The 23,893-nt window shown below is 48.5% G+C and overlaps 6 protein-coding genes across 6 annotated transcripts; 5 read left to right on the top strand and 1 right to left on the bottom strand.

The window, feature by feature from the left end:
• Positions 1 to 9,578: 9,578 nt before the first annotated feature.
• MFIFM68171_02100 (uncharacterized protein) lies at positions 9,579 to 9,935 on the top strand (the record flags this gene model as incomplete). The annotated part of the gene is made up of 1 exon (XM_071057522.1): positions 9,579 to 9,935. One exon carries the CDS (start codon positions 9,579 to 9,581, stop codon positions 9,933 to 9,935), a length of 357 nt encoding a protein of 118 aa, XP_070913623.1.
• A 2,517-nt stretch (positions 9,936 to 12,452) lies between these two features.
• MFIFM68171_02099 (uncharacterized protein) lies at positions 12,453 to 12,838 on the top strand (the record flags this gene model as incomplete). Its single annotated transcript, XM_071057521.1, has 2 exons — positions 12,453 to 12,705; positions 12,762 to 12,838. The coding sequence occupies 2 exons, from the start codon at positions 12,453 to 12,455 to the stop codon at positions 12,836 to 12,838; spliced, it is 330 nt and encodes a 109-aa protein (XP_070913622.1).
• A 29-nt stretch (positions 12,839 to 12,867) lies between these two features.
• MFIFM68171_02098 (uncharacterized protein) lies at positions 12,868 to 13,223 on the top strand (the record flags this gene model as incomplete). Its single annotated transcript, XM_071057520.1, has 2 exons — positions 12,868 to 12,924; positions 12,981 to 13,223. The coding sequence occupies 2 exons, from the start codon at positions 12,868 to 12,870 to the stop codon at positions 13,221 to 13,223; spliced, it is 300 nt and encodes a 99-aa protein (XP_070913621.1).
• Positions 13,224 to 15,396: 2,173 nt separating this feature from the next.
• On the top strand, positions 15,397 to 15,882 carry MFIFM68171_02097 (uncharacterized protein; the record flags this gene model as incomplete). The annotated part of the gene is made up of 1 exon (XM_071057519.1): positions 15,397 to 15,882. The coding sequence occupies one exon, from the start codon at positions 15,397 to 15,399 to the stop codon at positions 15,880 to 15,882; it is 486 nt and encodes a 161-aa protein (XP_070913620.1).
• An 852-nt stretch (positions 15,883 to 16,734) lies between these two features.
• On the bottom strand, positions 16,735 to 17,580 carry MFIFM68171_02096 (uncharacterized protein; the record flags this gene model as incomplete). Its single annotated transcript, XM_071057518.1, has 2 exons — positions 16,735 to 17,382; positions 17,458 to 17,580. The coding sequence occupies 2 exons, from the start codon at positions 17,578 to 17,580 to the stop codon at positions 16,735 to 16,737; spliced, it is 771 nt and encodes a 256-aa protein (XP_070913619.1).
• Positions 17,581 to 21,274: 3,694 nt separating this feature from the next.
• Positions 21,275 to 22,882, top strand: MFIFM68171_02095 (uncharacterized protein; the record flags this gene model as incomplete). The annotated part of the gene is made up of 7 exons (XM_071057517.1): positions 21,275 to 21,492; positions 21,592 to 21,657; positions 21,722 to 22,041; positions 22,110 to 22,269; positions 22,335 to 22,424; positions 22,487 to 22,750; positions 22,813 to 22,882. The coding sequence occupies 7 exons, from the start codon at positions 21,275 to 21,277 to the stop codon at positions 22,880 to 22,882; spliced, it is 1,188 nt and encodes a 395-aa protein (XP_070913618.1).
• Between the last annotated feature and the right edge of the window lie 1,011 nt (positions 22,883 to 23,893).

The raw sequence follows: 23,893 nt of genomic DNA, 5'->3' as shown, positions 1-23,893 counted from the left end.
CTAGGCATCTTACTAGGCAAATCCTCACCGAAACGTAGGCGATATCGTTCTCCTTTAGCAGATTCTAGTAACTATAATAAGGACCGAAAGGCGATCAAGGTAAAGCATTTAATTCAGTTCCCTAACAACACTACCTATCGACGCCGTTTAGAATGGCTCCAAGATCTACAGCGAGCATTTATAGGAGACCTGAAACGGTTTAAAACGGGTATAAACTGGATCCTTTTCGCTTTAGATCAAATGGAAAAACGTCCTTGTAATCGATAGTACAGTTATTACAACAATCTTCCGACAGATATATAATAAGAGGCCGAAAACGACTAGAAAGAATTTGAAGATTAGATACTGAACTGTATTCGAGATCTTATAGATCAAGAATCTACTATTATAAAGCAGCTCAATAATACTAAGTAACGAGAAAACCAGTCTCCTTTAGACTTTTATCAGTACTTAGAATCCCTTAAGGTCTAATTCCTGAAGTAGGACGAAAAGGCTTATACTCTTACCTTTTATACGAAGCTTTTGTCCGTAATTAATAACTATATCAACTTATACGTCTATAACAAGCCAGAGACTCGGGAAGAGATAGTCAAACTCGCTACTCAAATTTAATATAGTTTCTAGCACCGAAAATCTCAGGAAGCCCCTAAGTATTCGTCCCGATATCCTTCTTACTCTTCTCCTTTATCGCATTCTTCCCTAACCTATAAATCGTTATTTTATCCTCGAAGAGCGTTATTATCCTATTATTACCAACGAAATATATAGTCAACGACGCTATATATAAAACCTAATGACCACTCTATATCAACCCCATCTTATTTCAATCAGTTAAACCCTATAGATAGTCAGGGAAACCCTTTAATTTATTTTATTTATAGTAATAACACCTATTTCGCTAATAACTACCTACAAAAGGGAGTATCAGTGAACAAAGCTACTAGGTACCCCAGTTACCGAGGTAGTAGATCGCGCCTAAATCGGCAGGGAAACGGAAGATACCGGCAGATATAAACCCCAATTACGTCGGTAAAGACGATATACCAGGGGTTCCAGTCAAAGAACGAATATACATTTCTATAACCTTATTAAACTATACTCCTAAGTCTATTATAGTCGATCTCGATACTAGAGCAGAGATTAATATCGTTAGTCTAGAGTTCGTAAAGCAGTAGAAGCTCCGATAGATCGGGATGCAATTACCCTATATTCGGTTTATAGATTATTATATTGTTGAAGCATTTAGTATTTATAAAGTTCCTTTAGAGCTAATAGACTGCTAAAGAATTACTAAGAGAATATATATTTCTTATACTACTATCAATTATCCCCTTATTATAAACAATTCCTCTATTCTTCTTAGGATACTAAGTTTAATATCCTATAAGATCTTGTTATACCTAGAAGGGAATTTATAATAGTTTATAACAGAATCGGAGTATATTCAAATTAAAAACCCGAAGAAATTCCTAAAAATATATCGAGGAGAAGCTTATATTTACTCTTTGATATAGCACCCAGATATACCGGAGGTACTTTTTCCAGAGGAGGAAGAGGAGAATCCTCCCGAAAACCAGACAATATCCCTCCTGAAATTTCAGACTTTATAGATATTATAAACTCCAGTAACACAGATATTCTACCTTCTTTTAAAAGTACTGATTATACTATTGATCTACTCCCTAATACTGTTCCTCCTATTAGACCTCTTTACCCTCTATTACGATATAAACTTTCGATTTTAGAGGAATATCTATACGAAAACCTGGTAAAAGGCTATATTCGCCTATCCTAGAGTTTACCTATAAGTCCTATCTTATTCATCTCGAAGAAAGATAGTACCCTATACTTATATATAGATTACCGTAGACTCAACCGGATAACGGTCAAGAATCAGTACCCTTTACCGTTGATCTCGGAATTTTTAGACCGGGTGTCCAGAACAAAATATTTCACGAAGTTAGACCTGAAAGAGGTATACTACCGAATTCGTATCTAAGAAAGAGACGAATAGAAGACAGCCTTCTATACCCGATACGGTCTATTCGAGTATCTTATTATGCCTTTTAGTCTAACAAATACTCCCGTAACTTTCTAAAGTTATATTCAGACTACTTTAGACGGGCTACTAGACGATTATTATATATATTATTTGGATAACATTTTAATTTTCTCCCTAGACCGGGAAACCTATATAACTTACCTCCAACGAGTCCTAGAACACCTAAGATAAGCACAGTTGTACTACAAACCTAGTAAATATTCTTTCTACCAAAATCAGATAGAGTTTTTAAGTTATATTTTAACTCCTAAAGGTATCGGCATAGATTCAATACGAATTCAGACTATCCAAGATTAGCCTGAACCCCAATCCTATCGAGACATCCAAATTTTCTTAGGATTTTACAATTTTTACTGTCGATTTATTCGAGATTATTCGAAGATTATATTACTATTAAGCAATTTACTAAAGGGGTTATAGAATAGACGAAAACTAGGGACCCTCCAGTTAGAAGCCGAAGAGCATATAGCATTTATATAGCTCAAAAGAGCATTTCAGGATACACCAGTTTTACATCATTTCGACCCCAAACTCCCTATCATCATTAAAACAGACGCCTCTAACTTTGCAATAAAAGCTATCCTATCGCAGGTCCCGAAAAGGAGTCGAAAACGTCCTATTACATTCTAGTCAACGAAGTTTTCTAGACCGGCTAAGGACTATAGAACTCTTAACAAGGAGATAATAGCTATTATAGAAGCTTTTAAGCATTAGTAATACTATATTAAAGGAAGTCGCTATAAAGTCACTGTATTTTCGGATTACAATAACCTATAAAAGTTTATAAAGTAAAACCGATTGAACGGCCGATAGGCTAGATAGTATATATATCTAGTAAGATTTAATTTCACTATCAAGTATCAGCCTAGAAAGCGAAATCCGGCCGATAACCCCTTAAGAAGACCAGATTATAAGGACAAAGAACGTCCAACCAGACTCGAATAGATACCTACTTTTAAAAACAAAATTACTCGGGTAAACCGGATTAGAAAGCTGATTATAGAAAGAAATAAGATTGCTTATTATATAGAAGAGAGTAAATTAGCTTGTATAAGAAACCCTGGCAAATCAGCTAGTACCCGGGTCGGAAAGACGACTGCAGAAGGGGTTAAGAGAGCCTACTGTATACCAGAGAATAGCGAAGATGCTAGTATATAGGACCCTAGTAAACTAGCTAGTTAGAAACCCGAAATAATAGGTTGTCCCTCAGAAGTTACTATAGAATCGCTAAATATTTACCTACTAGGACCTCAGGATTACTAAGAAGCCGATTAGCTTAGACAGGAACAGATTATTACTTATCAATATACAAGAGAGTATACTCGACTAGAAGCGGTTTATACTATAGAACCGTCGAAATCTATAAGAGAATTAATCCTAGAGCTATAAGCTATAGATCCGGTAACTCTGAAAATCAAGGAAAGACTAGTGAGTCTAGCCCGAAACTAGAGAGTTTCGCCCGAATAGGTACTTAGATACGAGTAAGAATTGCTATATCAAGAACGATTGTTCGTCCTGGCCGAACAAGCTATTAAGTAGGAGTTACTCCAGCTTTTTTATAACGATCCGTTAGTAGGTTATTTTAATATCGAGAAGACTCTCGAACTATTATAAAGAAAATACTTCTAGTATAGTATAACTAAAGATATCAAAGACTACTGCAAAACCTGCTATACCTACTAAGTCAATAAGATAAAACAGTATAAGCCGTATAGATTGTTTAAATCGTTATCGATTCCTATACGACTTTAGAGCGAGATTACTATAGACTTTATTGTAGGTTTTCCTATAGTAAAGAGTCCCGATAGCTCCGAAAAGGACGTAATTCTAGTAGTTGTCGATCGGTATATAAAGATAAACCGATTCTTCCTAGTATCTACTACTATTACCAGCCAAGAATTAATAGAGCTTGTTTATAAAGAGATTGAACTCAAATATAGCTCTATTGATAGTTATATCAGTAATCGAGGTTCTATTTTCACATTACAGTTTTAGAATGATCTATATTACCTGTAAAAGGTATATAAGCGGCTTTCGACCGCTTTTTACCCGTAAACCGACAGGTAAACGGAGCGAATAAACTAGATACTCATTCAATACCTCCGTTATTTTATATACCAAAACCAAATTACCTAGGTAAATCTCCTCCTAGAAGCAAATTTATTATTAATAGTACTGTCAATTCTACAATCAAGATAGGTCCCTTTGAAGTACTAATAGGTTATTAACCTCCGATTTCCTGCTGTATCGAAGGTGATATACAAGAGAGGAGGATATCTAGTATAATTAAAAGAATTAAAAAACTTACTAAGCTGAGAAAACAATTAGAATAAAATTAGGCTGAAGCTATAGTAGTCTAGAAACGATATTACAATAAGAAGTATATAAAAAAGGAGTTCAAGAATAGAAGTTTAATATTGTTATCAATCTGGAATTTGAGATTCAAGTTACCGAAGAAATTAATATCTAAGTTTATCGGTCCATTTTATATCCTAAATAGAGTCGGATCACTAGTTTATCGTCTGGTACTTCCGGACAAATACAATCGTTTATATAATATATTTCCTATATTAATGTTGGAACCGTGGTATAGCCGAAAAGGAGACGATTCGTCCGTAATGCCGATACTAGACCTTGAGGACGACAGAGAGTAGGAAGTTGAAGAGATTCGAGATAAGAGAAAATTCCAGGGTAAAACCTTCTTTTTAGTCAAATGAGCAGGCTGGCCCTCGGAGTACAATCAATGGGTATCAGAGGAAGATATAGCGAATGTACCTAAGTTAGTATCGCAATTTCGAAAAACACGCGAAAATTAGTGAAAGTGTAGGCGATAAGATATTAATTAATATCTACCTGTATAAAACTATATCCCGGGGTATACTAGATGCTAGCCCTAACCGAAATACCCTAGAAAAACCCCCCGAAAACAATATAAATCTCAGAAAATTGAGGTCGGTACTAGCTCCAAGTCAGGAGCTACCTCTATCTAAATCTGCTAGGCCTCTATATCCTCTATATTAGCAGCGATCTTCTCCTTAACCTTCTTAAGGAAACGGCATTTAGCGTCCGACTAACCTACGAAACTAATATTACTAAGCGACAGATAAACAATAGACTGCACCTCCTAGGTATGTACCTTAGACTCGTATTATAAAAAGTCAACGATAACTTAGTAGGAATATAGTAACTAAGACTTACCTCGATATTACAGCTGCAGTTCCGGCTAGGGCGGGATGACTGTTATAGGCGGAGTTAGCTATATAGCGCGACTATAAAGTAATATATTATATAAGCTTGCTATCGAGATGTCAGCGATTTGTATACGAAGACAAGCGAGATAAATGTACTTATAGAAGACGGCTTAGTAGCGTCGGAAATGCCGAATTAGCGGTGATAAGCGGTCTCGGTAGCGTCGAAAGCCCCGACTAGATCTTTGGCAGTAGTAGTGACCTTCTTATAGCTGCGGTAAGATAGTATAGAAACTTAAAGGCGATTACCCTCCTCGTCGAGCTTGCCCTCGGCGTCCTCTATACAATAATCGACGATAGTATAAGCCGTATCGATAAGGATTATAAGGTCGACGGAGTTGCTAACCATTCTAGTAGCGGCCTGCAATCGTTAGCAAATCCCCTACCAATCTACCGGAAATATATACAACTTACCGGCATATACAACTCTTTCTTTACGTTATAATGGGAGCAACGCGAAGAGATCGACTGCTCGAAAGAACAGTCAATTGTAAGGACCTCGCTGGAGCGAGGGTTGGTATTTTTAAGCGCTGAGCAAATGCATTTTATATACAGCGTGACCTCGACGGCGGAGGCGGTAAAAGCGTCTATCGCAACAGAAAAATAGCCGAAGCGATAACGAGAAGAGAGAGAGAGAGAGAGAGGAAGAGAGAGAGAGAGGAATAGAGAGAGAGAGGAAGAGAGAGAGAGAGGGAGAGAGAGACGAGGACGGGCAGCGAGCCATATACAGGAGTAGAGCGAAAAGCAAGTGAAACAACGTATAGAAGAGGGCTTGAAGAAGAAAAGTTTTAGAAAAAGTAGGAAAGGAGAGGGGTATTTATACCCGAGTAAAGAGGGTCAATATACGTCTATAATTTGTAGTTGTATACAAGCTACGCAATTGCAAGAGCGTATATACTGTTCAAGTTCTACGAAAGAATGATACTTGAAATCGGACGGAAATCCGGGTAATTTGGCGATAATTCGGAACACGTACCAGAGCCGGAAGAGTAGAGCACCGGCACCACAGAACCGTACCCCACTAAACCCGGGCAGTAACCGAAATTTTACCGAAAACCCCTCGAATACAAAAACTTGTTACCCCTCACCAAAGTCACAATTCTTTCTCACCACGCAATCCCCGGGGCAAAGGAGCCCTGTAAGGTACAGCGCTTCAATCCTTATCCAACTTTACGCGGTTCGAACAGCACTCGATACCTACCCGATATCATCCCAACCACTACCCTTCCCTGAGTTCAGATAATATGAACCTGAGGACAGGTTCTACAGAGGGGAGGATAAATTATAACGAGAGCCCTCTAGGCCAGACCGGGGGAACCGGCCGAATGACAGTGGATGATGTCACTGTACTAGGGTAGATAAGAACTCCGTGGGAAACCCTCTTACGCAGGGAACTTCTGATCCGCAAGGATCAGTCTCTGTATAGTCAATGACAATAGGAGGCTGTTCGTGAAGCTATCGCCTACTGATCGAACCCTTTTCGGTACTGAGACATCGTAGTCCATCTCCCTCAACATGTTCCCAGAACAACCCCCTTTACAGAAAAACACTCTACACTTGAGACTTGAACCCTGAACCTCATCTTTGTCAATCTTCCTACCTACCGCTGTACTTGCCGACCGTGTTCTCTGTTACAAGAGTCTCTCGCTCTCACAGGTTAAGTAGTTCCATCCTAACTTTCTACTTCTCACCTTGCTCTGTGCTAGGTAAAAAGGAGGTCTTTGCCTCTTGATACTAAACAACTAGCACGAAGCATAGGTTAGCTCAGTAACTTTAACAAATTAGTAGCCAGATAACTACCTTGGACCTATTCTACCGATATATATCTGTACTAGGACAGCAGGAGCTTGTGTCTTGGCATAACTATATTCGAGACGTCTATAGCCGGGACTAGCTATAAAACACCTCTGCCCGTATATATGAACGTCGCTGTAATTCTAGGTCTATAAACAAGCTTCCGAATAGTAGACTCCGTCGGCGTATTCAACGCTAAGATATATATATCCGGGATGTATAGTAGTCACAGTGGCAGCAAAACGTCCTCCTTCAAGCAGTATATATTCCTAAAACATATTAGAGAGGCTAATATCGCCGACATCCTGATAGCAGCTATAGAGATATACCCGATACCGCTTTACTATCTCTGTGACAGAAAGTGACCGAAGACCAGGGGACAACCCCTGGATTGAGGACCGACTCTGATTAGTTAGCTAGGACACGCGCGCCCCTTTTCTTGTACGTAGGACGCACGCCTCGTATCGTTTCCTCCTTTCCTCCTTAGTTTTCAATTAGCAGAATTGAGTCAGTATTTGCAGTGCCCCCATGCCTCGCCTAGATGTTACTCGTCCCTCACAATCTCCATCTACTCTATAATAGCGGAGCGGTCGACAATATAGTAGCAGACTCTACCGCATTTAGCTGCTGAGACTGGGACTTCGCCTATATAGTAACCAGCGTCTAGCCCTACGAGTAGGACGGGGTCGAGGACGCTTGAGCCATTATAGACTAGGTCTATAAAGTTGTTACCTGTAAACTACGGAGTATACGGCACTGACTTTGTGTAACGAGAGCCTCTAGGCCAGACCGGGGAAACCAGCCGAATGACGGTGGATGATGTCACAGTACTGAGGTAGATAAAGCCCCGGTGGGAGACCCTCCCACGTGGGGGACTTCTAATCCGCAAGAATCAGTCTCTGTATAGCCAATGACAATAGGAGGCTGTTCACCACGATATCGCCCGCTGGCCAAGGTTTTTTCGGCACTGAGACATCGTAGTCCATCTCCCTCAACGTGTTCCCAGAACAACCCCTTTACACTTTGGACCAGACCCCTAAGACGCTATACTGGCTACTAGGGCATTCGGACCGAACTTACTGTGCCTAGCTCATCTCAAACGCAGCTACTGGGACCTGCATAATATATTGTCGTATATCTATCCGCTCCCGAGGATAGTAATAAAGCCAAAGCTCATTGTTTTCGTCACACACGAGAGCAGCGCCAGAAAGGACTACTACGCCTATATCTAGGTCTCCGTATTCACCAACAGAGGCTTCGAGGCATATACCGTTAGTGTTACGTGGCGGAGGCTAGCACTGCTCAGCAGTGCCTGGGCCCATATCCCGTCAGGGATGACGGCCCAGGGGTCATCGCATACGTCTATAAAGACCCCTCAGATTTGTCCTCAGAGGACCTTCATTCAATCAACCATCATCATATCTTACTTTGTTATAGATCATGCCAGTGTTCATGAAGTGCCTACCTCAGCGTCAAGGCTGACGCCCTTGAGGTCACCAGTTACGGGACCACGACGGAAACCCCGTAACAGTTAGCATCAGCGAAGCAGCTAAGCACAAGTATGCGGTAGCTACTAGCACTGATGTAAACTATCTATTATAGGACCGTACCTATAAGGAGCAATACCGGTCGGCATTAGCAGCCTTTTTCCAGAACCAGGTATAGCAAAGGCCCCGGCTGCCAGAGAGGCATATCCTAGAGATGGTATACGGCATCGTAGATATAGATATACTATTCATTACGGGTATAAGAGACGAGGCACTGGTCACGTCCTTATCGCACCTTATACCGGAGAGTAGACTGCTCGAGGTTTACATTCAAGCTAGTAATGGGATATAGCGAGCTCGCCAGACGTGCAACTGCAATAGTGAGCCGGATCCAATACCCTTGAACTACTGCCCTAGTCTCGTCTTTAACAACGACGTAACTGGAGATAAGGTGGCTAGAGGATTTTCCGAACACCACCTACTCCCCTTCCTCTATAAGGACCTATAGCGGCTAGTAGCTATAGTATACTCAATCTCGGACTTTCCGTACTCGGGTATCGAATTCCACTATATACTTGGTATCTTCTAGTAGCTAGGCAGGCTATATAAAGGGAGTTGTTCTGGGAACACGTTAAGGGAGATGGATTACGATATCTCAGTACCGAAAAGGGTTCGATCAGTGGGTAATAGCTTCACGAATAGCCTCCTATTGTCATCGACTACACAGAGACTGATCCTTACGGATCAGAAGTTCCCCGTGTGAGAAGGTTTCCCACGGAGTTCTTATCTACCCTAGTATAGTGACATCATCTACCATCATTCGGCCGGTTCCCCTGGTCTGGCCCAGAGGGCCCTCGTTACAGGCTAGCCCTATACACGGCCCTACTAGAATGCCACTTCTCCGGCCAGTAGGCCGTAGTTGATATAGTAGCATGCTACGAGGCCGACAGCTTCGTCTATACATCGGCGTTAGCCGTATAGGTTGATATGCCCTTGGCGCTGATCTGCGAGGCCGGTAAACTGCCCCCACCTACCATATCCGTCGTTAAGTCCCTATTGTATATCTCGTCTTCAACATCCAATTACAACTCGAAGGCAAGGATCGAGATGGACCGGGATACGGTCCCTAAGGGCATGTCCGTATTAGTGGTAGATGATGTCCTCGCTACAGAGCAGACGCTCTATACGGTCCTACGGCTGTTAGGTGAAGCTAGTATCGGCCCCGAAAATATAAGCGTTATGGTCGTAGCCGAGTTCTCTATTCACCGTAGCCGGGAATTGCTACGCTGGTATGGCTTTAGCGGAGTCAGTACTCAGAGTCTTTTGGTCTTTAGCGGCGCTTAGGTAGGCGATGAGGGTATAGTAGATGTTGGATTCTTGGCCCTATGTTGGTATTGCCTTATAAAACGGATCATGTTTCTTTAGCGCCTGGTATTGATAACAGCCACATTTAGCATTTTTAGGGAGAAAAGAGAATTATTCCTATAAGAATACCCGAATTGATATTAAACGATTTCTAAGCGAGCTGACGGCAGAATACCGAATCTGTATTGGCTCGACGGCGTCTAGGGTTCTAAGTGCCGGCGTGTTGAGGATCGGAAGTCTAGTGGACGGGTTCTTCGAGCAGTCTGATCAAATTATAATAACAGATATAACAGTTGCCTCTACGAATTGGAAGGACGAATGGGTACTTTCTTGAAGCTTTACGGTCCATTCTCCCCGAAACGCTGGCCCGTGACACGTGTACCGGGCCGGACGGCCCCTCGCACGGCGGCCCCCGCTGAAGTGCCTGTCAAGCCACGCTGCTTCCGCTACATCGTCACCCGGGCCGGACCCAGGCCGTCCCGGTCCCGCACCCCGTGCCGACGGCTGGGGTGTTTCAATTTGGGATTTGGGGGTAGAGTGAATTGCTACAAAGAGGACTTCCAGACTATAACGAATCTCATTCTGACTGCTAGACTGCATGGCGAGGCAGTTTGGCGAAGTGTATAACAGATCGCACTGATGTATCGCTGCCCTTTTAACTGCCCCTTCAATTCGGGGTCAGGCAGCCATGCAGCCTAGAGGAACGCCAACTCAGCGGAACTCTCTGCTAATCGTCCCGCTGGATTTGTGTGAGTTATCAGGCCCGAGAAATGCCCAACTGCTCCAGAGGGTCTACTCGGAGCCACGGGGTCTTTCGTCGATGCCTGGCTCCTTGTCGCAAGATTAGTTTATAACCCCACGTAGTTATCTAGACTCTCGAGGTCAAACCCCTAACCGATGAGCTGATACAGCAGGTACTTACATGTATCTATTGCGGAAGTGATGGTAAGTTTTACTTGGGTATACAGACAATGTCAGGTGTGTGGGATCAGACAACGAAAGCCAGTTTGGCCCCCACAGGCCGCTCCATCAATGCTGGCCAGGTGTCTTTGAATCGCATGGGTTTTCTGTGCTATAGGCTCTTGGCGCGACTGTGTTAATTAAGCTTTGCCTCTCTACCTCTGAAGTTCACACCCGAGCACCGGCATTTACTGCATGAGGGTTACATCACAATCCAGCGCATCGAAAGGATATTCTTGCCCGCAATGACGACATAACGGCGTGATTGATGCACCTGGAAAGCTTTATCAAACAATGCGCTCAATCTTCTGAAATCTGGTATGGACGGTAGTTACAATCTTCTACCCCCTAAAAACTCCCTATCTGCAATACCGAGGTAGTCGCGATGCCAATGCGTCCAGCTGGTCAAGTGCCTCACTAGATACGTTGGCGAGCAGGTATTTAGCGGCTAGCATGAGAATATGGAGCCGTTGTGGGTTTGAGATGGTATGGGTGCTGGGAGTTTAATCTATATTAATCAACGGTTCAGTCGTAATGCCGAAGATGGTCGTCCAAATTGTTAATCAAACCCCACGCGCTGAAGACCGTCATCTTGACAACGACTTCAGGCGGGCACCAAGGGTTGCAGGAGCCTAGGTTTGCCGGTAACGCGCATATCGCCTGGCTGACCCGTTCCCCCATTATTATCCACCCTCCTCCGCAATTCGCACAATGTATCAACAGAAGGGCCACTCAAATCATATTTCGGACTTCGGGCAGCAATCACAACAGTCGGGACAGTCTAGGCCGCTTTTGCCAAACTAAAATATCCATTACAGCATGACCACCGTACGACATTGGGCTTAATTCATTGCATCGGCGTCATATAAGGGATGCTCTCTAGTGCAACCTATTCGCAGCTACTGAGAAAAGACAGGTTGTAACACTAATCGAGTTGTGGGTCAGACAGCTACCAATAGTACGTTTCAGAGCGTAAATGTGCTGCCCCTACGAAGCCTATTAGATGCCTCCAAATGTGTCCTACCATCACCGGTGGGGGGTTGCCGACATTGGGGTGCTGCCGTACGAGATGATGTAGTACCACCGCGTCAGTAGCGACCGTGCCGAGACTGCTCACTCTGCTAGCGCGCCAGTCAGCCGTGGGTGTCATTGACGCCTGAGTTATCTTTGGGAGATGCCCTCTCGATCTTCGCAGCCCAATACGGTAGTCGCGGCTATATTAAAACCTCTATTGGTAGAATAGTTACTACTAGGCTAGCTCAGCCGCTTGACCTTCTTGTGATAGGTCAAGACATCACCAACGAGGATAGATACAGCGGAGTTACAGTTCGCCCCAGAATTCCTAATCCCACCATTAGCAGATGTCCTTCTGAGGGTCACTTCCGTGCGACGTAATATCGGGCATGCATCTGCCTTGTGAGCATAGGAGACGTTAATTATAAAGGTGCGATGATGCCCATCTTTTGAGCAACTTGATAAGAGTGCATCAGCAGTGATCAGTATCGGACTAACTTGGCCATCGAACAACATCTCATCATGACGACCTATACCGTCACCGTTCAAGAGCACAGCAATGACCTGAATATCTTGTTAAATAACCAGTACCAGCTGCAGGTCGCCAAGTCCGTCTCGAGCCCCAAAGGAGACCCAATTTTCAAGGTGGTCTACACCTCCAACATGCTTGCCCCGAATATGAACATCTCCTGGAAGGTCCAGTATGGTCTAAACTGGGCCACGAAAGTCCCCGCCCCTGGAGCTAAGGTCGAATACTCTGGTGTCTGGCAAGCCTGTATGTTACCTCCACTGAGGCTCTTTTTCCCGTTAATCATTGCTGATTTCCCAAAGGCGGCGCCGGACAGTCATATAACCTGAACAGCGTCGGCGAATGGGTCGTAAACGACAATGATCCCAATGCGGATTGAACTCCCTGAATGTCGGCGAGAACGACTACATGCCCGTCCATGTCATCATCGGTCTGCAAGACCCCGACACGGAAGAGTGGAAGCCCGTAATTCATCCCTCCTTTCTGTCATATATACATCGAAGAAGCTAACGGACACGCAGATCTACATCGACGTCAACAAACTTATCAAGGGGGCACACGGCGAGTATATGCCACGCGAGAGCATCTGCCTTTGGTACGAGGAGAAGGACCGTACTTCGACCGTTATTGATAATCAGGGAACGCCTTCGACGACGTTTGACATGACGGGTATTTACCAGCACTACTTCATGTACGATGCCGGCAATGCCAAGTGGCTTGACCAGAATGTTCCGTTCCCTCCTGGAGGGCCTAAGGTGGAGTAGCAGGTGCAGAGATGGTGGGCTTCGCGCAGAACAGAAGGCAGAGTATCTATCGTTTGGTCAGTGACGGGTAGAAAACAAGGCGTCCCGTGCGAACAGGAACTCCGTATTCCTTATACCAGAGAAAAGGGTATTATAATTCGTACAACCGACGAAATGCTATCCGACCCATGTCCCTTTCGTGTAGCACACACCCAAGTGTGTAGCACCTGTTGGAACTACAGTCTGTGGCTCTCAATCAACAATTGGGCTTATTGGGCACCCACAAATACATACATCAGGGGAGTACCATGGCTGTCAATTTCACCTTCTTTTTTTCTGGTAAGTCCACAGAAACTTTAGAAATGATAAAATTAGCAACACATCAGCACGTTGTCGCAGGAAATGTCGAGATTCGGTTCGTGTTGGGGAAGCTTGGGAAGGGGGAGAAGACATACTCGTCTAGGCAGTCCATATTCTATCGCGCTCCGCTTGCGTGGCCGGAGCAACGAAGGGTTGCTCGTTGCCCTCCTCCTCTATGGCACTGTCCAAGTAATCCTGGAGGAGCGCATTAACGCTTTCCTGGTCCACCTCGGAGAAGCGCAACTGCTGTTGTACCGTCATAGTGAGCCAAGGAGTGCGTTAGGAGTAGGAAGGATGACGAGCAAGTAGAGAAGAAGGGATTCTGGGGTTCGGGAGGGGGAAGGAGGGAGGCCACGACGGCATGCGCGAGCCAGGCCAGCACCGAGCCTCGAGGGTCGGACGCAGTTGGTTCGCATCCCCAACAGGGGGGCGGGATCCTGGCGCCGAAAATGCATCGCCATCGCGAATGCGCGGGAGGCGCGTTCTGGAAGACTCGATGTGTGTGAACAAAGTAGAATGGGCGACGCCTTCCGGCCTCCGTCGCCGGCGCCGTTTGTAGTCGTTACGGAGGCGGCCCCGGTGCGGGAACGCGAACGGGATCTCGTTCGGCAAAACTTCGGGCGAGCGTTGGGTCGGGTCTGCTGAGTCAGCAACCGCAGTCGTGCAAGGCCAGAGACTTTGCGCCGGCGGCAGTCGACGCACGACAGTGCCGGACGTCTGCGGCGGCGGGGTTCTGGTGGTTCCCTTTCTTGCATTCCGCCTCTTATGCTTCAATTGCGGACGAAACGAAACTCACTCCCGCCGGGAAAAGAAGCGCGAGAGGCAACCGTGAGGCTTCCATGGAAAGACATTCAGGTACAGTAATTAACCGTAATTACTACATATCAGATAAGCCCCCACCGATAGTCTGCACCATACTGTACCAAGCAGTAATTACACCATGCTCGGACGCTCGGACAAGGCAGGCACCATTGTCCACCTCGGAGCTTTTCTGCAATCGTCAATCGCGGCACACGGCACACGGCGCGATGGTCGCCCTTGCAGACCTACCGACCGAGCTCATCTTCCAGATCGGCATCTCGCTTTGCCTGCACTGTCAGGAAATTCGAGTAGTTGGCACAGCACCAGATGTCGTTGACGCGGCATCGCCGGGCCAGGCAGCCCTCGCACGGCTCAGCCGGTGCTCCAGGCGACCGCAGCAGATTGCACAGCCTGTCCTATTCCATTGGTAACACGCCCGCGAGAGAGATGGCTACTACGACCAACACCGGCGGCTGGCATCCTTCCTTTTCGCCGTTCTCCAGCGGCAGGACCTTGCTGCCGCCGTGAAAGCAATCTCCCTGTACAGACCCAAATTACCTGCGGCAAGTCCGTTGGCGGCCCCGATGGCCTCTATTGCCAACCGGCAGAGCGCATCGTCGGCCATCTGCGCTATCTGCTGCAATAACCCGCGACCGCCCATCCATCGAGAACTTCGGCGAGCTGGCGATAGCATCCACGCCAAACCTCTCACAGCTGTGCCTCGAGGTCGGCTTTGAGCGGCGCAGGAGTGATGGCTGGTGCTGGACCGGCTGGTGGTATCCACTGCCCGCCTTAACCTGCCTGGGTTTCCGTGGCGACAAGAAACACCCCCTTGCGGGAACAACGTATCGTCTTTACCAGGCCAGGAATCTCATACGCCAGGCGCCAGACCTTGAAGACTTCATCGCCCGGACTGCGCCGCTGTGTCGGGGGGATGACGATGTCAAGATATATGCACAAGCCCTGGGGCTTACCCCTCCAGAGGCTGCGCTAGTTGGCCCTCAACGGCATTTTCATTTCGCAGTTGGCGACGATGCCCCGTGAATGTCCGGTGCTGGAAGTCTTGGAGTACAGCGACGGCGATATTTACGCCACAGATATTCTCAGTCCGGAGCGTCATCTCGGTCCCGTGAAGGCTACATTGCGCCGTCTATGTTACTCTGTACGTGAGGCTGGGCCGGGGGAACTAGATGGCAGCAACGACGAGAGCGGCCAGGATGATGCAGTTAGTGATGTCAAGCGAATCATACAGCACAGTGACTGGCTAATGGTGGAGAGCGATATTTCGGGCCTGCCCTTAGCATCATTCTCAGTCCTGGAGGCCCTTGAGTTAGAGCAGCTGATATTCTGCGGACTATGCTTTCGTAGCTCTAGTCGAAGTGGCCGGTATGCGCTGGCCGTTTCCGATGACTTTCTCGCCAGATTACCGCCGTCAATACGACGCCTGCGCCTGGGTGCGGTATTCCATTGGCCGACCATCTACCACGACCTGTCGGCGCTCGCCAATCAACCATCTTAGTTCCCCCGCCCTAAGGTTATAACACTCGAGGTTATCGAGGCCCCCCCTCTGCACCAAGTCCATCATTTAACGGAGACGCTTCTCGAAAAAACCGGCATCACGGTTTCTATTTGTCGCGCTGTGAAGGGGCCCATGACAAGGGGGGTATTGCCTGCTAGGCCTGGGCATCCCGAACATGTCCCAACGCCCTTGGTATAGCCATCGACGATATTGTGAGTGGAGCTGCCCCTATACCGCGATTCATACATATCCCCCGATAACACGATGCATGCACTCCAAGACTCGCGCCTTCCTATCCCCCGCAATCCGCTTACTGTCTGGTTCTTTCTAAGATCCGGATTCCTCCTTGAAGTGCTACACTGCCAGCATGCCGTGCTCTTACTCTATGTCTATGTATAGCGGCTAAAGCCAGCGAAACCTTTGAATCCGACTGATTCAAGGACATTTATCTCGGAGATTGTCTTGTAACGGGGATGACATTAGCATGGTCCTATATGCCCTAGCCCATCATCCATTTAGGAGACATTGCGTCGAGTCGCGAAACGGAGGGAAACGTCCGAATTTCTTTCTTTCCAAACAGGGCCAAGCCAGGCAACCCTTCTCATAGAAACGTGTCATGAACGCCACCGCTCAAGCAAGCCCGGTCCCTAACCAGCAACGCGGCAACTCGCTCCACAGGTCAGACCGCGCCACGAACTACCCCTTCCACCGCTCCCCTCACCAACCGGAATGCATGAAGCCCGCTCCAGCTCACGCAGCGCAGCAATCCATGCCCCAGCTCGGCGCGATACGCCAACGCCGACCGCAACCCAAAGAAAAAGGCACCGAACACCACAGCGATAGTACTTAGTGCTAGGACCTACTTGGCGGTATATCCAATACGACTAATATTATATCTCGGACGAGCGCGTGAATGATAGCGCGGCAGCGTGTCAAACGTTGACAAGGACGGCGCTGTGCGGGGCGCGCCAGCCTGGGCGGGATGTAGGAGAACCCATGGGTGGGCCGGTGCGGCTCTGGGACGGGGCCGGACGGCCTCGGCGGCTCCGGGAGGATTGTGCCGTATGCCAGTCGCGGGGGGGTTGCCGGGCGTCCTAGTTGCGGGACGGGGCTGGTTTGGCGTACGTCCGGCGCGGAGATGTTGATTGAGATTATGCCGCCTTCATCGTCGTTGTCGAGACGAAGAAGGCCGCTCGGCAGCGAGTAGACTGGCACGAGGAAGTCGGTGTGCTGGATCAGTTGCTTGTATGAATCGCTGGTTAACGCGTACCGGGTCCGGAGGTCCTGGCGGTTGTAGGCGCGCAGTATGTCAAGAGGAACGGTGTGTTTCTCCCGGGTATTGGCATAGGTCTTCCGCCGGAGCACCGCGGGCTTCTCGAGATGGAGCTGCAGGTCCGTGTCTGGATGCGGACTGGCTGTGTGGATGGGCAGGTACGCGCACCGAAGCCTGCGGTTGTTTGGGAACTTGGTGATGACGTCCGTTTCGCCGAAGGATGTCAACTACACGGTTGGACGAGCGGAGTCATTAGTTTTCTAACTGCCTCCGCTTGATTCTCGGAGACACATCATGCGTACGATTAGAATCACGACTTTGTCTGCAGCTGATGCCTGTGGAGAGAGGACTACCACCGGGTGTTCGTAGCACCCGCTGGGGAGCTCGGAATGGTTATGTAGGCCGTCCCGCCGAGGCAACCACATAATCAGCCCCGCAAGATGTACTCGGCTGGCAGTCGATGCTGGCCGGCGAGATTTCTGGATCGGACGGCGATTCTCATGGCGACGGCGGCGTCCTGTGACACTAGGCATATTGTAACGACTGTGCCGGCGCGTAGTTGAAGACACCGCCTGCGGGTCTATGGGCTGCTCGAATATATCTGGGAGTGGGAGAAGGGATTTAGACGTACGCGAGGGAGACCGTCTATCACCGGCCATGAGCTTGACCACCTCTGCGTGATGTGGCTATGTTGGGGCGGGGTTTTGCAGTGAGGCTTGCTGTTTGTGTCACGAAACCGCCGACTGTCGTTGGGGCGCTTCCGAAGCCAATCAGTGCCTTGCAGGTCATGCCTTGCGTTTGCCAACAGCTACGGATGTACCTTCGCGGCCTTGCCCAACCCAAGTCGTTGGTTAGATGCACAGCAAAGTCCCCACTTCCACTGCCAACAGTCAAACAATAGTAACTCGGAACTCGGCGGTTCCACGGCGCCTTGCCTGCTTCTCCTAGGATCGACATGCATTTATTTAACGCTGGCTGATCCAATACGTATAGGCGCATGTCGGATTAGCCCAATCGTGGCGTCTCGATACCTACCGGGACAGGAGGCAAAAGCCCTGTTCCCGAGTTTGCCGACGATTGAGGATCGGCCAGGTTGCTGGTAAGCTGGCCCCGCTGCGGGTTTGATTGGGATGATCCCCAGGCCTATGAACTTGAATAACCCGGCTCTTAATTGCGACACGTGGAGGCCGCTGCACTCGATGATTTCCGAAGCGGTGTCGTTGGTGCTGTATTTTTTTTCCCGACGTCACTTTGGAGGATTTGACGCTGGGAAGCCGGCCATGACGAGGCTGTCTGCTTTGGGAGATCGTCTTCCGGAATTGGAGTTTCTAGCCTCGCTCATTGGGGGAACATCAGCATACTTCCTTTGATACTCTGATGAAATGACGCCTGGATCAGCGACCCAACAGAAGCATTTTTCTTTGGCATCGCAAACTTGTCCACGGCCGGCACGGATAAAAGCTTTGCCATCAAACACGTCGTCCTGTGCTGGGTTGTGCGATAAGCGTATACTTTGCTCAGCCAAAATTCGTCGGGGTGATTGTTGGGGTTATTACATAATTACTCACAAGATGAACGTGTGCGGTACCATTGGTACTTAACTGAGTGGAGTCCCCGCGTGGCACCCTAGTGAAATTGAATGGGGAATAGTGTGGTGTTCAGAATTCGAACGCATGCCTTCGTGGCTGTGATGATGGTACCGATACTAAGGTACGCTACCCACTAGGATTGCTTGCGTGGCAAGAACTTCCGTGCGAGCTCGGATGAGAGTTTGTTCCTCAGTTGAGTTTTGGGAGCTATTTCCGTTTGGGATGGGGATCGTCGCGGCAGCAGCCCCTTCTGGGTAAGCGAGCTGGCACCGCCATGCCTCGTGTGCCCCCCGGGCTTTTGAAGCGGGGTTAACTGGGTGTTGCGGTTAGCTCCAGCAGAGCAGGGCGAACCAGAGTGTCGGGTCCTCCCCTTCCCCCTCCCACAAGATCGGAGCTCTCCTCTCCAGCTGCTTCCCCTCATGTCGGGTACGGATGACGAATGTCAGTCCGTTGGCTTAGGCGGCACTCCAGAACGAGCAGTAAATTAAACAGTTAGTACCGCTGCCGCAACCCCGCCCCGCCTAAAACTTGTGCAGCGACGAGACGGTATCCCTGGCTGCTTTTGTGTACCACGAGGAATATGGACGCACGTACCATGCATACTATTCTGGCTGCAGGTTTCGGTTGGCTTGCTGTCCCGGCTCTGTCTACCTCAGCTAACAGTCCGATGCAGCCTACCACATGCCAGATGGCGAAACACAGGTGGGACGCTTGAACACCCAATACAGGACAACTCGGGTTTGTTAGCGCGTGTCTCAGCCCCACCCACTAAGCCCTTTAGACTTGGTCTGCCTCGAGCCATCACCACCTGCCACTCACAGCCCGGGTTTGAGCCCTATTGAGCACAACAATTTGTTCCCCCGAATCTTAGGTTTGAGGTTGACGACGGGTTCGTAATCCACTCATATTGCCCCGAACCCTGTTGTGTGAGGACGCTATCGCTAACATGCTGATCGCGTAACCCAGAAACGAGGAATGGCAGCAGGGCGAAGACTGGTAATGTCCCTCTGTTGAGACCACAATTTTGGGACGGTTACAACAGTTCAGGTGGGTACTGTTGAGTCTACAGGCTGCTTATGTACTGTGACACCGCAGGAAGCGATATGAGAACAGAAATGATACTAGTAACTCCGGGATAGGGCGCTTTCCCGAGAATGGAAGACAAGAGTTGTGCCTATCGGGATAAAGAAAGGATAGAAAACGAGCGTGATATGTATCTACAAAAGTGTTCGCCGCCACCCAGGCCTGCTATATGATGCTGTAGCCGCCGAAGAACTCGAGTTCATTTTCGCCGTATATTGTATTCGACGGCATAGGTTCCTTGCCTTTTTAGCCCGTATAGATGTCCTTCCATGCCTGGGCGCTGATATAGGACAATTCCTAAGGCGCGATACGGACGACGGGACCGTAGATCTGGTAGAGTTTATGGATCTTGTTGGTAATATTGCCTCTTATCTACTGAGAGATCTTCCCTAGGTTGGATCCACGGTACAAGAGCGGGCTAGGAAACCCGGCTAAGGGGTGGAAGTAAATATTGTAGATAAACCGAGCGGCCGGGATGATTACTAACTGTTTCGTGTGTTAGATTCCCATCAAACATACCTTTTCCATACAGAGGATATTGTAGTGTGTCTCACTAGAAGCGCTGCTGCAGCCTTAACACCCCCTAAGGGATGAGAACAGGCTTGGCACCCAGTCCAGCGATACCATTGTGAGGGCCGGAGAGTCCAGTGACGGGAACGTGGCGGCAAGTTGGAATCGAGTTTGCGGAAAACGCTGTGGAAGGGGAAAGGGATGGGGAATGGGTGGGACATGGCGTCCCTATCATGCCCCGGTGGGCCAGCGGCAGGTCAAAGGGCGGGCTGGCATTTCCGACACGAATCCCTTAGTCCCACAAGCGACCCGTCCCTGTGGGCCGGAACGTCGTCTAGCATTCCTATCTAGGTCTAGCGGTGTGATCTGGGAGTAATACTGCATTTGCCATACCGAGGCGACGCGGCCTGGGTAGAGTGTGCAAGCGGCCTTTTCGTCGTAGCAAGCATTAGTCTGCATCATCACAGCGTGACAGCCGAGTAAACTGCCCCAATCCAACGGCGTGTCCTGCCAACGGGGTGTGGCAACACGCTGCAACGACAGGGGGCTAGCAATCAGCTGTTTCCCTGGGGGCAACCCGGGAACTGGAGGCTATATGCATGTTTTGCCGGGAACGCAACTAGCATATGCGGTCCGAAGTTTTGGATGGGGTCTGCAAAACCGCGTGGATAGAACCCATTCGTTGAGCCTCTCCCCATCTCCACCATGCCAGACACCGAATCCGGCAGGCCCAGGAATCCGAACCAACCTAGCGGCACAATTCCACCACGACACGCCATTGGCTGCCCGCTCACCTAAAATGTCCGGTCTCTCCGGTCTCTCCTCGCTCTTGGGTAGCCATAAGGAGAGCCGCGACGGTCCCGTCCCTTGCTCCTCTTGTGTCCTCCCACCCTCGATGCCCAAGGGAAAATGCCTCACACCCGCTTCGTTGCATAAAATGTCTTCCGTAGAGCATACTACATTGTCGCGAAAGTCCGCCGAGAGCGGCAGGGTGCCGCCCCCTAACAACGAACCCCATGCCGACTTGATCGCCAAGCTGACGGGACAAGTCATGCATGTCCCGGATATGCTGTCATTATTCCCGAACTGGCCTAGTGGCGGCCGGAATAAGTACTACAAGCGTCTCAAGGCTCGGCTCGACGGGATTACCGAAATGTTAGTGAAGTCAGGCCCCCTCCCCCCTTTTCTCCCTCCTAATCTTCCCCCTCCAAAAACCCCTAAATCTTATGAAAAGACTAACAATCCTCTTGGTAGCGTTTATCCCGACCAGGAGATGCGGAGGCGGGCTCTAAAGTACGACTTTGCCTTCTTTACATCCTGGTATGTACTAATGACTACTTACCTGACGTTGATCTTCGACAGCAACTGATTCCCGAGTGTTCAGCTGGTTTCCGGACGCCGATTGGGATGAGCTCTACACCTGCGGCCTCTACTCGTTTTGGCTCTTCCACTGCGACGACGCCATGGACGAGAGAGACGGGTCCGTCTCGCAAGACTTTGCCCTGTCTTGTCGATATCGGCAGCAGGTCCTTGACTATACCAGGCATTGTCTAGGGTTGCCCCCGGTCCCGCCCCAGACGGGCATCATCTTCAAGATGTCATCCTGGTTCCAGCCGGGTCCTGAATGGAATCCTCCAAGTCCAAACTTGCCCAATAGCGTCTTCAAAGAGTTTGGCCAGAGGATTCAGCCTACCACGAGCAAAGGTTTGTCCAGTCGAAGAGTGTAGTGGTTATCGGGTCGCTCGATAAGTACTCACGCAAACACTACACAGTCTTCCGCGAGCTGCTCTACAAGGAGATCAAGCAGTACATTGACCATTGCGAGATCGAGCAGAGAGAACGCCTGCAAAGCAAAGTCTCGGACGACCTGGAGGCGTACTTGCGGGTCCGGCTCTACACATCTGCCGTCCGTCAATATGGCTACATCGCACAGTGAGTGGGAGTGCTGCCTGCGCGAAGCGTCTACGTAATTTACATGTGCTGAGCGCGGGAGACAGAATTGGGCTTGGCCTGCGGTTACCGGTCTGGATCATGAAATCCTCCGAGATGCAGTCATTGTTGGATGAGGTTACCACCATTGTCCTCATGTCAGTTTTCCCTCTCTTGACACCAAGTCCTGACCATTTAGCTTACAAGTCACATCAACCAGCGAGAACGACATTTTATCGCTGAAGAAGGAGCTGGCTGGTGGATGCGTCCACAACGCCGTTGCTGTCATGTACCACCAGGGTCTGCCGCTCGACGACGTGATCCGCGAGCTGATGGCAAAACTGGAAGCTTACCGCGACAGCTTCGACGAAATCGCCGACAGACTCCTCAAGATGGTGAGCGGTGCCAGCAAACGGGAGCGTGATGAGCTCCTGAAGTTTATCGATGGGTTGAGGACCATCGCTACGGGTACTATCGAGTTCACGTATGTTCCTCCTCCTGTCTCATTGTCCTAGCATGGCGGGATACTAAGTAACCTGCCCGCAGTAAACTTGCTCAGCGATACCGCAACAAAGAATACTTGAATGAGGATGAGACGATGGATATTGTGCTCTGATAAGTACGGATCTAGTGCTTTGAACGGGAAAGATGACCCTTTTCCCCGGGAACCCCGTACACAGAATAGCTCCAGAACGAAGAGAAGATTGTTTATTTTTTTTTATTGGCTCGAGGATACCTCCATTCAGGCGGGTCTGTTAGGATCAGGCGAGGTCCCGTGCAGGTACTGGGAGCTCCTTTGGCTGGTCGTGTTGCGATCTATTTACGTAATTAACCTATCTCTCTTTTATCAAGGAGCACGGCACTCTCTGTCTAAAGACTAGTAAAGAGTTTGCGACTATGTGATTTATATTGCTTATATGTTCTTGTTGTTCTTTGGTATCCCCACCCCAAAAAGAAAAAAAATAAATATTTGAGTCGTGGTTCTGATTGTAATTACGATGTTCTGGCACCAAGCTGGCCGCCTGGGACCCTGGGCAAGCATGGAGAAGCTCCGAACATGAAGTTTGTGGGATCTGTGGCCATCTATATAACATCCCGACAGATAAAGCGGGGCACTTTGGCTAACACCATCTCTTCTCCGGGGCAAACTGTCCGCTTAGCCAGGACATTGACCCCCACCATCTCTGCGCTGACTCGTTACAATGTAGAACAGACATTGGCTGGAGCCTCTTCTATAGCTCTCTCAGAGCAGGCAGCCTAATTCATCTTGTGAGGAAGGGCGGGCCAGGTGCCGGGTTGGCAAGCTTCGTAGCACGGTGACCTCAGTACGAGCCGTGAGGAACAGGGAGGCGAGCTGGAGGTGAAGAGAGCCCGATTTCTTACTACCAGCGTGATTGGTACCCATATTGGCATGTAGGGAATTTTCCAAGAAGCCGACCACCAGGGTAAACACAATCATGGCTACGAGCATCCCTGTTGAACCGACAGTCGAACGCGGGGTCGCCCATTTTAGCGTTAGTTATACCGCTGGGTTGCTCACTTTTATGGCCGCTGATTAGGTAGCTCTGCTGTGCTGGAACATGGACGTTTATCGAGCAAAGAACTTGGGAGAATGGCCGGCTCCGAC

Source organism: Madurella fahalii, assembly GCF_045866475.1.
Source record: "Madurella fahalii IFM 68171 DNA, scaffold_1, whole genome shotgun sequence".
Classification (NCBI taxonomy): Eukaryota; Fungi; Ascomycota; class Sordariomycetes; order Sordariales; genus Madurella; species Madurella fahalii.
This window is presented reverse-complemented; position numbering and strand designations above follow the sequence as displayed.